We start from the raw sequence: 14,111 nt of genomic DNA, 5'->3' as shown, positions 1-14,111 counted from the left end.
TAATATAATATAATATAATATAATATAATATAATATAATATAATATAATATAATATAATATAATATAATATAATATAATATAATATAATATAATAAATATGTAATAACTATATATATAGAGCGAGAGTGTCAGTTAGGGGTAGTTTACAGCATTGTACAACATTTTAATTTTTGCTTGATTAAAAATCAGATAAAGTATCAGTCCTTTTACTTAAGACAAAATATTGGTAACTCGTCCACTATCAGTCCAAACAATCACGTTCTAAACAAATATACACCATTGATAGACACACTTTCTTAGTTTTTTGTACTCAACACTCATTGACTAAATGTTATTTTCCATCTGCTGAATCTGCCGCGTTATATGGAGGTTTGGAGAAAGTACAGTACAAAGTATTTTACATACTGCAAGTGTTGATTTTTCAAAAGTTTTATAACTCAAAAATGTATTTCAAAAAGTATTAATTTTAATATTTTTTGTAATATAACAGTTTTATTTAACATATATCTTAATCTTTGAAAAATCAGTGTTTGCAGATCACTTAATATGTTCAATTGTACATAATTTTTTTAAAATATTACGTCAGTTGTTATAATCATGGGTAGTAAGTGGTTTGGTTACTCAGTACTTGAGGAGCCTTATACCAAATACCTTTTTACTCTTTACTTTGGTAATTTCTTTAAAGGCTGCTTTTTACTTAGTTTTACAGATAAGATAAAGTAATGCTATTTAATACTATAAGTAGTATTATTTAAGAGCATTTTTTGTGTACTTTACCAACCTTTGAATATGAATGATTTAAAATGAAGTCCAGCTCTGTTTATGCAGCATAGTAGGGGGGTTGTCATTCAGAAATCAAATAACTGCTATCTTTATTGTTTTTTTTCATTCTCAATGCAGTGAAAATAAAATGGATATTTAAAATTTTTTAAAACAAGCACTCCAAAATGGCAGCCCATTGCTTCCCAAAGTGGTGGGTTTAATGCAGAGAGTTGCTTTGTGCTTGTGACAGTGTAATGACAATAAAGTTAGATTCTATTCTATTCTAAAATTTCCTTTTTATTCTTACCCTCTCCAGCAGGTGGCAGACAGGGACCTAAACTTAGACCTTATAGCTGCAAGTCTCAAAGTACCAGTTTATGCACTGCTGGAGATCAGCAGTAATGTGTTCTGATGACAGGGATGATATTATAAAACAAATAGTGGTGATAGTTTTTGTCTCTGTTTTATCATAGTATTAACTGCTTATCATTCAGGTTAAGCTGAGTTACTGACACCTGTTTTTTTTTTTTTTTTTTTAATCTTTTTATTTTTATTTTTTCTTGTCCAGGCCAGATCCATGTTAATACAAAAAGTCATCGATGTTTAGAATAAATTAATGCAACAGTTTGCTGCAATCCGATATCAGTCCTCTTAAAAACCTACCAACCTGCTCTGAGCATAAATGTCTGCTTTTATCTCCTGAAGTTCACGCAGGGCTCCATCATTCCCAGTCCACAGGGTTTAAACAAGGGTGATACCAGTGAGTCATTAATACAGCGTGTGGAGGGCAGAGTTGCTGTTTATGGAAACTGTCTCCAAACATTAATACTAAGAGAACACCCTGTTCTGCAGCAATGTACGCTCTTTTTTGCTGCTCCATAGTTAGTCTCTACACATCATGAAGACATTTGAGTCACTAATTAAGCTACGATGCAGCCGTTATTTCTGTTGCATATTTGCATATACCAACTATATCCAGCTTTCCATCTTTCAACCCCTCTAAAAAAATGACCCTGTGCTCCATTTGCATCACTTCCTAAAATGTATCTACAGGAATATGACATCTTTGAAATGACCTGTTATTGCACAACAACTCAAAGATAAAATATTTCCTTTTTAGAGGGGGGAAAAAAACCTTGACTGTCAGATCTGGAGCACGATTGGCTCAGTTGCTAGGTTACAGATCTAAGGGTATGTCTGCATCAGAGGGGAAGGAAAACAAGCACAAAGAGAAACGCTATAGAATATCTTTTAATAGTGGCTCTCTATATTGAGGCTATAGAGATTTACAAAATATACATAAGCTCAGTTGACGGTACATTTATTTCAGGTGCATATCTCCAGATAAAAACCATATCCTCCACGCACATGGTGGAAATCCTCTGGCGACTTTCAATAATTCTATTTAACATATACATCTATCTGCATCTATTTAATAAGCAACTACAACAAGTTCTGTACAAAATATACAACAGAACACCTTTACATATACATAAATCCATTTAAACTTGGTCTAAAATGACCAATATTCATAGCGTGTATAAATACAACTCATTCCTTAAAAATATCAACATATCTCAACCACAAATGGATGATTTGAGTAAAGATTTTCCACATGATATCATGTTGTGAAAATAGCTTATTTCATTTAGACCGGGCAAACACAAGCAGCCCTCCTAACTGGATGTTAGGGATGGTCTTTTCCTATGACAAACTTTATAGTCAGATTTGTTTGTCATACGTGGGAAGAAGATAAAAGGAAGTCTATTGGCAAATGCTTCTTTTTATCTCTAAAACAGTGTGCGCTTCCTTCCTGTTAGCTTCATGAGCTGGAAAAGGAGAACATAGAGTGATGAGAAAAAGACAAGCTCTGTCCTTTTTTGTTGTTTTTTGGTCTTCAGTACAAAAAGTTTTTCTCTGATAAACTCTAGAGGCCGAGTGAGTGAAAGGTGACTGTTTGACACTGACTTGAAGAAACTAATGGAAGAGTACAGTCTGTTTCTTCTGGGCAGTCCAGCTGGAAGCCCTATAGTTGAGAAGCATCCACCTCCTGCTGCGCTGAGGTTCTCCTCTGGTGTTTTTCCAGTTCAAATCCTCGCCTTTTTAAACTTGGCACCGCTCCTGAAACAGCTGTCTGTCCTGCAGAGGCCAGTGCTTAATCTAGCAACCTGGTCCTCACACAGAGAGGACCCCAAAAAATGGATGCCTCATGACTCCGCCGTGAAATGTTAACTTAAGGGTCTATGCGGAAAGCTAATAGCTTATCGGAGTGCTGATTGTTCAGTGTGCGTAGGTCCGGCAGGCGGAGCAGCAGCTTTGGGAAGAGTGTGCTGTCGTCCGGCCGGCGACTAGTGATGAGGGAACGCAGAGCTTTAATCAGATTCTCCTGCAGCTGCTCCACTGCTCCCACCTCTATGATGCCGGAGCGGTCTGAGGGGAAAAAAAGGGGAGGAAACAAAACATTAAGACTGGAACATTTGTTTTTTTTAAAACAGATTTTAAGTATCTGTCTAGAAGCTGGATGCCTTGGTATTACAGAATGCTTTATCTTAAAGAACAATGATCGTATCAACTAAATAAAACCTGGCTAGACATCCTTTTTTTAAATTAATATTTAAAAAATCATTGTAGTTATTAATGCTTCTCTGACTTACCAGCAGACACCAGAACAACCGCCATGAAAAGAGCCATCTCGTCTTGTTCCAGACCCAAAGACCCCAGCTTTTCACTGAAGTCAAACATGGAGTCCAACAGGGAGCCCATTCCCAGAGCCCTCAGTGATGCCAGTGAGTAGGTTTGTCTGTTAAGGAATGTCACCGTCCTCTCTTTGGGTTCAAACAACGAGCAGAACCTCACCATAAGAACCTGTGCGAAAGAACAAGACCCTGTCAGCACCAGAATAGACGGGGGCGGGGAGTTTAGGACAGGTTGAGGAGGGACCGTTTAGATGGACGTACCTGGAAAGTGCCAGATTTGAGCAGCATGACCTGATCGTGCTGGCTCAGAGTTTGGAAGCCCGGTATGCTCTTTGCAAACTCCACCACTTCTTTAACAGCGGGGGTGAAGCACTGAGAGAACGACTCCCACACCTCCTGACTGGAGCGACTGGCCGGAGCCACGGGACACGAATTGAGAGGACACGCCTACAGAGACAAAACAGACACAACAGATTAGCACTGATAATGTTAAACTGACACTGAACTGATTTCTAATGATTTAAATGGGACAAAAAAACAACAACATCAACAAAACTTACAAGCACTTTGGCGCCTCCATTCAGCTTCCAGGGGCAGGATGTTTGGTTCTGGTTATCTCTGTCTGGCATGACACCGTGACCGGCTATGAAGGTCTGGGACTGGACGTTCCCACTAACCGGACACTGGTTTTGATTGGAGAAGGAGTAGTTGGCATTGCTGACATTTGTACTTGTGGAGCTCGCACTGATGCAGGGCGCAGCATGGAAGTTAGCAGCGAGATGATAGCTTGCTGCTGCGTTTTGCTGCTCCACGTGACCCCTGTGCTGTGCCGCATTCTGGCTCTGAGTTGACAGGCCAACGTTCTGCCCCCCAGCACTCTGGAAAGATGGAGTCGCCATGTTGCTGCCGCCTGCAGCTATCTTGAGCGGCTTCTCTTCGCTGGGGTAAGACTGCGATAGGGAACCGTGTCCTGCGTTTGTCTGGCTGTGCGGACTGCAGGGGCCATCAGAAGGAGGCAGAACCTCCATCTCCATGGAAGCAGGTCCATTCATACTGTTCATATAGCTCTGCATCTCATCCATTAGTCTCTGTTTCTCCCTCTTGGGAATACGCCCAAAACGCACAGCTGAGGAGCAAAAACAAGAGAAAGCCTCTGTTAGCATAAACTGAGACATTCAGTAACAGGAGATGTTAACAACTTTAGAAAGGGAAAATTGACCAGGTACTTTTGATAGCATGTTTATTGTGATGCATGAGGAAAAGTAACAGTTTGATCTCTGATAAGGAGGCAGCGGTCTGAGAAATGCTTCTTCAGAACTGGTAGATTTATAATTAGCAGGTTAAAGCAGGAAATGTTCACATCCTGATAGTAACAACTTGTTTAAAATACATCTGAAATCTGCAATGTGAGGACTTATCTGTGCATTAATTTAATCTGTCAGTTGCAACTGTTCCACCAGATCTGATCCTAAAACCTTCATCTCTGCCTGCTTCTCTCCTCTGCCTGTCGCAGTGCTCCCTTCCCCCTCTTTCGCTTGTGCACCTTCACTGGCTGTCCTATTTATAGTCACCACCCTCGCACCCCCCCTCACCCTCTGCACATTTTCCCTCTGTTTCTGCTTTTTCAGTTTAGCTTTGCAGCGGAAGTAGGTCACTAGGTCAAAAACATTGAACCTAGTGTCATTAGAGAAGTGACAGCATGAATGAGGGCTAGAAAGGTTAGAGACGAGGGGGCAGATATGGGGTGGTGGGGCAACTGAACAGGCCATATGCCGGGAAATAAAAGTCATTAAAAAGCTGATTTTCTTTAGAAAAAAAAGGCTGTATCTAAAAATATATATAGCATGGTCAGGTTGCAGTTTGATAAATTAGGAGGTTTCTTCGCTTTGGCTTTTTTGGGTCAACTAAAATGATTTGCTCTGGGAAAAAACAAAACATGATTTATTATCACCCAGTTTAGTGTTTCCCAGAGAGACTGAAGAGTTGAAGTGAAGATAAAATGCAAAACAGCAGATTCAAGGGAATTCAAGGGAATAGGAAAGCTATAGTATAAAGATTTACATGACAGGATAACAACAAGTCACAGATGATTTATAGCAAAGATTGTAAATCTTGCCATCCAGGAGGCTTGTAATCAACTGCTTCGTGTTCTGGTTTTAAAAAGAAAACTTTTTTCCCTGCTTGAGCAAAAACAAAGACGACAGAGAGCCTAAAGCTCCTCTCGATATAAATAAGATGGGAAGGACAGGACAAAAGAAAGACAAACATTTAATGTACTGTATTGGTCTTTCATGTGTGCAACTTTGTGTGCATATATATTTACCCCCTTTACTCTAACATCCCTTAAAAGGAAATTTCCTCAAGATATCAGCAATCTAAATTATTTCATATGACTCTAACTTTATCTTAGTAAGAATTAGGAAGACACATTGAAGTTAAACAAGAACTATGAACAGACGTTCAGTGAACATTGGGTATGAACAGTCCCTCACCATCTCTGGACATGCCCACAGAGAGACACTTCTTGAAGCGGCAGTGCTGGCACCGGTTACGGTTCATACGCATGATAAGACAGTTTTCATTCTTCACGCACATCTTGTAGTGGATGTTCTGCTGAATGCTGCGTCTGAAGAAACCCTGGAGAAAGAACACAAGAAGGTATAAATGCTTTGAAGAATATCGTTCTTATTCTTGTGGCTTAAAAGGAAGGGAGATAACATGGTCTTTTTTTTTTCTCTCATCTTACCTTGCAGCCCTCACAGGCGTGGACGCCGTAGTGGAAGCCAGATGCGATGTCTCCACAAACCTTACATAAAAGCACCATGCCTCCAGTCTCTGTAAACAAATAAAAAAAATGAATTGATAAAAATGCAACATCATTCAGAGGAGAGACATTCAATAACAGCCTTGAGAACAAGAGGAGGGGGAACTTACTGGTGAATGTTCCAGTGAAACTGCAGGACCTTTTAGCAGCTGTGGGGTGATTGTAGGTAGCTGATGGTGCCGTGGTAATATGAGCAACATGTGCATTATTCACTTCCGGGAACTGGAACACCATTTTAGGAGAAACATTTCCTCCCCCATGGTCCCCTCTCTGCTTCAGCATCCCGATCTCGTGGAAGGAGACATCCTCCGGGGATGAGGGCTGCGAGTGCGAGGACGGCGACTGGGTCTGGTATCCGCTGGATGGGCTTCCGGGACTCGGACTGGAACTACCAGATGAGCCGGCGTACAGGATGACACCACCTGGAGGATGGGAACACAGACGGCAGTAGAAACTTAGTTCGGCCCATCTTTATCTGGGTCACGGCCTGCGTGCAGCATATATAGGTGAGAGTGCGAGAAGTTGAGCAACGCTCTCCTCTGACGCGCAAAGCTTACTTGGCAGACTTTCAGGGAGCACAAACAAGAACGCGACCGTGTTGGGACAGCTTGAAATTAAATATGATGAATACTTTCAGAAAAATTAAAAATTATATGAAAAAAACCCCCAAAAATACTAGTCTGAGCTGGATATTTGAGTCTCGGAGTCTGGAGATGTCTAACCAGATAAACAAGACCGTTAAAGCAAAAAAGAAGTCCGTCTTTTAAACAAGAAAAAATTCTCAAACAAGAATCTTTTAAGAGTTTTGTTGTTAAATCATTGAAAAACCATCTGCTAGCTGGCTGACACAGTGCATCTCATTCAGTAAAGTGTGTAAGGGTGCTTTTACTGTCAATAAAGTTTATCAACTTATGTGAATATATATATATATATATATGTGTGTGTGTGTATGTATAGTATCATATCACACAATGACAGAAACCAACAGTGTGTTGGTGACTTGATCCTCAGATGCTCATAAACAGATCCTTTGTTTCAGGATGTCACATTGGATCGGAAATGCACTACAGCAACCCACTCCCACACTCCCTAAGCTCCACCCTCACGCCTGCTTTGTTTTGCAGACAGCGTTCTGCCCCCGCAGGATGAAAGACGGCCCCTCACGTGCAGCCCGCTCTCTGCCAGCTTCCTTTCACAGACGAGCCTTTTCTGTACTCCCCTTTTCATTTTTTTTTTTAAATCGTGCTGCACCCTCCCATTCTTTCTTTCCCTCCTCCTTCTCTTCTCCCTCCCTCCCCTGCTCTCGCTGGCCCTGGGCATACAAACCCATCTATCCGCCAGCCACCTGACCAGGAGCTCACATGGACTCTTGACACAGTTCCCGCCTGACTCACAAGGCTCTTTTGCGCAGTCTCGTGTAGACAACAGCCGCAGCGGCAACGGCAGCATGACAAGCGCCAGAGCAGATCACGTTTGGAATAGAAGAGGCTTATAATGCTGTGATTACAGAGAGTGAAATGAGAAAAGCAAGCCAGGACACAGCAACCTTGTTCTCTTATAAAAAAAAAGCCATGACAAACGGCAAAGACATCATGCATGTTTGTGTGCCCTTACATGTACCTACAAGCATACTGACTCATTGTGAAATAAATGGCAAAAATTGAAAAGGAAGATATTTAGCAAGAAACAAAATGCACAAATGCACAAGCCAGACGCATCAATTACCAAACAATCCTGTGTGAGATGTATATATTTTCTTTGGATTTGCTCTGCTTCATAGCTGGATGACAGTCTCAGGTTTCTGTGCATGCAAATACACTTTTCACATGGTAGATTCTTTATAATGGTTATTCATTAGATTACCATCTGGCCATGAATGGTACTTTGCAACCTGTTAATCAGGTTTGAACTATAGCACACACCAGAAATCTGCACTGTGCTGCTAAACAGGTAACTGCAGCCCAGACTAACAAATAAAAATGTCTGGTGCAGCTACTCTAAAGAGACAACACCCGCACCAGCCCCAAAAAATTCTCTGCATGTTTCCTCCTGAATTATCTGAGGAAAGGATTTCTTTTCTCTTGTACTTTCTTCCCCAGTAGGGATCACGTGTTACATTTCTGTTTAGCTCTAAGAGCCTCTGTATTCCCACGTGAGGTACGCCAGCTCGCCGCCTTATGCATGGCAGCAGATCTAGCAACAGATACAGATGTTGCTCGCAGACATTCTTGTTTTCGTTGCGCTGGGAGATAATAGAGTTATATGGATGCAGGCAGAACACAGGGTCATGCCCTGCTAGAAAACAAGCGCCACACCCACGTCCCCTCCCACCCGGAGTAAAAACATTCCACATTTTGCAGTAGCTGGCTGACAGAATAAAGTGCAGGAATGTGATGTGTGCTGTATGCAGGCACAGGTAGCAACATGTGACCTGTTTTTAAGGAAACGCAGTACAAACAAAATCCCTAACACCCCACCCTTCGTACTTCCTCCTCCACGAGGACCCTCCCCCATGTGTGGGACTATAACTGTACAAACATCCAACCACATGTCATGTTTGGGTTGGGAGACACCCTCTTTAAACTTCCCTTTTTGCATGGTTGCTAAGCCTGACTCCACGTGAAACAGTTGGACCTATGTCACGTGAGGAGAGGTGATCCAGGATGATTAGCTCTTTGTGGACATCATTAGTCCATTGATGGGTTTTTTTGGAGGGAATTTACAATAAAATGTAGAATTATTTCCATGATTGTTTTAAAGTTAAACCATTTTTCTTTGTGAAGCTTTAAACCCGCTAAAACTCTTTTTCTTCCATGTAAAAAACTCAAGAACAAAACCTTCAGATTCTTATCATGCTACTAATCCATTTTCTGCAGAAACTTAACTGAGAGTTTACTGCCAATTACTACCACAACTCACATTCCCTGTAGCTATTAATCATCAACCAGCAAAGATAAATAAAAACCTACTATTTACACACAAAGAGATCATCTACTGCACCTCTCACTGATAATCCAGTGTGACAACGGGTCTCTAGGGAGGGAAACCTACTGTTCTGCCATTTATTATTAAAGGTTGAATACACAAAAGCTGACTCGCAAATAGTCATGTTCCCATTTGGCTGCTTTCTATTCATACTCATAAGGTGAGAAGGAAGCTGGAATCTTTACCTTTTAATTACTCTAGACGAGTAAACCTCCATCGCTGTCAGAAAAAATGTTTTATTTAACTAAAAAGAATAAAACAAAACAAAAAAAACTGAAATGTTTAAATAAAATATGCCAGTAAATAGGAGATTCCTATTATTTGAAGGAGAAAAATCATATAGCATCACTGTTTTATATCTATACCATTATGATTATGCTTAGAGAATTTAGGATTAAATTGGGTGTTACTTTTTACTACCTGTTAGAGAAACAATGCTGTATTGGATTATAACGTGCACCTGGCCTTTAATCTGAATTCAGTCCAACTAGGTAATTGCACTACATTGGTAATTGTATGTAATTAAACCCTTTTGTCATTAAAATGCTTCAATAATTGAAATATATTTACATTTATGAATTGGAGCTTTAGAGAATTGCCGGCCTGACCTGATGTGAACTTTCATAGTCAGTTGTAGTTTGTGACATGGGCTGACTGCCTAAGGGCGGCTCAGTCCCAGGCGTGGCATTAGATTAACCGTTTTTTTAGTTATCTTTCAGTTTTGTGTCATTGCTTGTTTACTTCTCAGTACACAATTTATGCCCTTTAAGAAAATATGATCTTTTAGGCAAGTCATACGGTGAAGGCGTTGGAGTGGCATATCAAAGTCTGCAATTAAATCTCATTAATCACTATTCTGTTTATGGTTAAAAAAACTTCAAACCTGTGAGAAGTAAAACTCTCTCCATAAAAGATGGGAATAACAATAAAGCATCATTACCATTTATAATAATAATAAAATAAAAGTTGGAGCTGCCAAGAATGTCTAAAACATGTTAGATTAAGATGTCAGTTTTTTACTGTATAATTTTTGTGAGATATCTTTTGATGGTATGAAAGATATATGTGTCATAAAAAGTTGTCAGCAAAAAGAAAATCTGTAAGCAGGCAAGTACATTTCAGCATCACTGTATTCTACTTTATGGATTGCCTTAAACTGTTGCTAGGGAGCAGAGGTAGGGGGCTCAGCATTATAAGCAAGATCCACCCACTGTGAGCCCAACATATGTGATGCTGGGTTTTATTAGATGTGGTTCAGTTTCTTTCTTCTGACAATATCTCTGTCTGTTGGTTTTATTTTTGAAGGCGTCATAATGAAACCTAAAGGCTGGTTGTCTGGTTTAAATCTTGGTTAATGTGGCCTTTCGCTCTCATATATCAGTGTGTCAGACTAAAACCAAACTCTTTTACTTCTCTGATAAATGGGGTTCCAAACTGGTAGCAGCCCAGTAACACTGCTGACTGGGAAGGCTGCAGTACCCCTCTGACCCACTGACCAATCTCTCAGTGAACATTGAGGAATTCCCTGTGCACGAGCTGAGCAGCTTGCACACGCAGAGGAGGAGGCGGGGTAACATGTGCAGCACGTGTATGCCGAGGCAGGTTCCACGTGCGGCCTGCTCGAGGCATGGCTGCGTGTGATTCTCAACAGTTCAAGGACTTTGTTGAGGACTGCGTAGAGATTAATGAGTCATTAGAGGTTTATAGTATATATTACTGTATTCCAGTATCTTAGTGCTCAGACTCTGTAATAAATGACACTACAGCTGAATCAATATCATTCCATTTATAATTCAGGCTAATGTCACATTTAGCGGCTGTAACAGTATCCCCTGTTTATCCCAGTAAACTGACTCATATTGACTGGCACCATCCACTAATGAGCGAAACATGATGTGCTCATTCATCATCTGCTCTCACACTACATTCAGATGGTGATTCAGTATATTCCTTGGCAGTACTGACTGTTTCCGGGACAGATATGGAACATTTTTTGCTCCACACAATGTTTTGACCCAGTGGCCTTGACTGTTCCCACCCACAGAGTCCTGACTAATCATGTATGTAAGAGAAGAGACAGAAAACAAGCCGATTAAAAAAGAAAAATGCAAATCCATATGCACAGTAGTCTAGTAATGTGTAGCACCCTTCCAGACTTGGCAAAGGGGAGCCAGAAGGGGGCTGCTAATGTCTTCAAAATCCAAAACCATAACAAAAGTTTCATTGAAGCATGCTGATATGATCTAGGTTTGACTTAAATAACAAAATATGATACCTATATGTCCCAAGTAAATATATATATATATATATATGTGTGTGTGTGTTGGTCATTGGTATCAAAAATAAAAAATATAGTACAGCACAAGAGATAAAGTTATATTAAGTTAGAATATTAATAAATTGGATCCAAATATAAAACATATACTAAGAAAAAAATCAAGTTAACAAATAATAAAAAGTATTATAATGTAAATAGAATGATTGATGATTGATGAAGATCTCTGATTTTTTTTAAACTAAAGAAATGTCATTAAATTATTCCAAAATACATTTTTTTTTACATCCAATATAAAAGCATTTTTACCTCAATCTGGAGGAAAAAAGATTTCAGTGGAACTTGGTGCCACACAATACAAGTGATATCTGCTTTAATATTCAAAAATGCATACATTTTGAGCCCATTCCTGCCCCTCTTTAGTGGCGCTCCTGCTGGTAGGTATCAATTCCTAGATCTGCTTAGTGTACAGCTGCTTTCCTATATATATAAATATATTGCAAAAATAAACATGATGTGAACTACTCAGGTAAGTGGGATAGTGTGGAAGGAGAACATTGTCGGTCAGAGGGGGTGGGCTTTATAGGTCGAGCTTCACGTGAGATTGTTTACGTGGAGAGAAATCGAAAGTCCAGAAAAAAAAAAAATGTCAGGAGGATTTCCCTGTTTCTGAAACCCCTGCGATGTCTGAATAAATCACCAAATCTCCTCATCAAAGCTTCCAAAGTTGGAAAATTTGCAGATAAATATATATATATATATATATATATATATATATATATATATATATATATATATATATATATATATATATATATATTAGATGTAAATTAGTGAATTCGGTGAATTATAATGCTAAAAAAATAAAAACAATAACAATTACAGTCTGCTTTAGCCAAAATACATTGATAATAAAAATACAATAAAACAGATGTGACAGAATATTAAAATCTACTTACCACCGGGGCTGTTTTCCATGGTTTCTCTTCCAAGTGGAATAATTGTTGACTTTTTAAAGCTGGATCTCTTTCCGCTGCTTCTTACTCAGGAGTTTGGTGAACACTAGTGAGAGGCTGAGGAGCTGCACAAGCATATGTACACTGTGTACTATTATGGAGCTGTGCGCAGAGAAACTCAGCGAAGCGATGAAATATCAACAAGAAATATTTCTCTGAAAAATATATAATAAATATGTAAATATCTCATTTAAGAAGTATGGTTGTTGATCAGCTGATGGTCCGTCTGTATCTGTGGCAGGATGTGAATGTCTGAGGTCTGTGTTCTAGATTGCTCCCCTCCCTGTCATGTACAGTCACCACCATTAACGCAGCATCAGAGTGGAAGTGGATTAACCACGCCCCCTCTCATCAATAAGCAACACGCGTCTTAAAATAAGCCGCACGTTTTCAGGTGCCTGAGAGAAATGTGACCGGTTCCTTCGTCATTCCCTCCCTCCCTGCTTGTTTGTTTGACGGGAATCAGGGATGCTCTCTTTCTCTTTATTGCCCCCTCCAAACCAGGCTGTGTGAAAACATCCGCCCTTATTTCACTCTTTCTCACTCTTTGATTCGCGCACGCCCCGCGTGGGTCCGGTGCATTGGGCTCGTTCGACATCGGAATGCTTCTTAAAAGCTCAACAACATGTGCGCGTGGCATGTGAGCTCGAGCTGCCCTACTGACATACATTTTATGTTAATGAGCTGCACAAGCTCGGACATAAGCACGAGGAAGCAAGCAGAGATGGGATAAAGTAGAGAAGAGGTATCACTCTGATTTGTTTTACCACGCCACACCATATGCCTTGAAAAACTGTCAACTAAAGGGTGGCCAGGCAATAAACAACGCATACTGAGGGGTGGCTGAAAGAGGATAGGCACCAGAACCTCACGGTCAATCTACACTGTTCCAACAGGAAAATGAACAAGCAAAACGTCCACATTTTCTAAGTAAAGACTAACTATACTTTCCTAACGTTACTAACGCTGTTACCATTTTTAATAACAAGTAATCTAACTAATTACTTTGACTTTAACTGTAATGCAGTTATCATTCGTCACCCCGTTACTGCACGTTACTCAGGTCGCACAATGAACCTTTATTTAATGATAGGACCAGTGCACGCCTTGTCATGAGGGAGGGGAGGATGAGACTGGCTAATGTATAGTGAGATAACATCTGTCAGTTGGGTAGGTGGGTGTTTCTGCTGGCGGTTGTTAACGTACAGCACACACAGAGAGATGGGGAGTGAGGAGGACTCCAGCAGCAAAACAGCGTTTTCCACATGGAAATACCTGTGTTACGTTGAGCTGCGTTTCCCCATCAGTTACGGTTTCCACTGCATCTCCGCACAGCGCACGTGGCACATCTCACCGCGCAAGAGACAGGAAACGTGCATGCTCACTAAAGGCGCATAATAGCCACCCTGTGCTTGCGCCACAGGAGAGTGTGAACGATTAAGTATTAGCCTATATGGAGAAAGGGAGAAATCGAGATGGATGGATGGATGGATGGATGGATGGATGGATGGATGGATGGATGGATGGATGGATGGATGGATGGATGGATGGA

General features: G+C 40.3%; 1 protein-coding gene across 1 annotated transcript; it reads right to left on the bottom strand.

Moving 5' to 3' along the window:
* Positions 1-2,002: 2,002 nt before the first annotated feature.
* Positions 2,003-13,109, bottom strand: LOC107082068 (nuclear receptor subfamily 1 group D member 1-like). The gene is made up of 8 exons (XM_015370527.1): positions 12,503-13,109; positions 6,394-6,705; positions 6,206-6,294; positions 5,952-6,096; positions 4,020-4,585; positions 3,721-3,906; positions 3,418-3,628; positions 2,003-3,193 (listed from the first exon to the last, which is right to left on the bottom strand). The coding sequence occupies exons 1-8, from the start codon at positions 12,519-12,521 to the stop codon at positions 2,997-2,999; spliced, it is 1,725 nt and encodes a 574-aa protein (XP_015226013.1). The 5' UTR covers positions 12,522-13,109; the 3' UTR covers positions 2,003-2,996.
* Between the last annotated feature and the right edge of the window lie 1,002 nt (positions 13,110-14,111).

This window comes from Cyprinodon variegatus, unplaced genomic scaffold, assembly GCF_000732505.1.
Source record: "Cyprinodon variegatus isolate N-32 unplaced genomic scaffold, C_variegatus-1.0 Scaffold47, whole genome shotgun sequence".
NCBI lineage: Eukaryota > Metazoa > Chordata > Actinopteri > Cyprinodontiformes > Cyprinodontidae > Cyprinodon > Cyprinodon variegatus.
The sequence above is the reverse complement of the archived record's forward strand: the minus strand, read 5'-3'. Positions and strand labels throughout refer to the sequence as shown.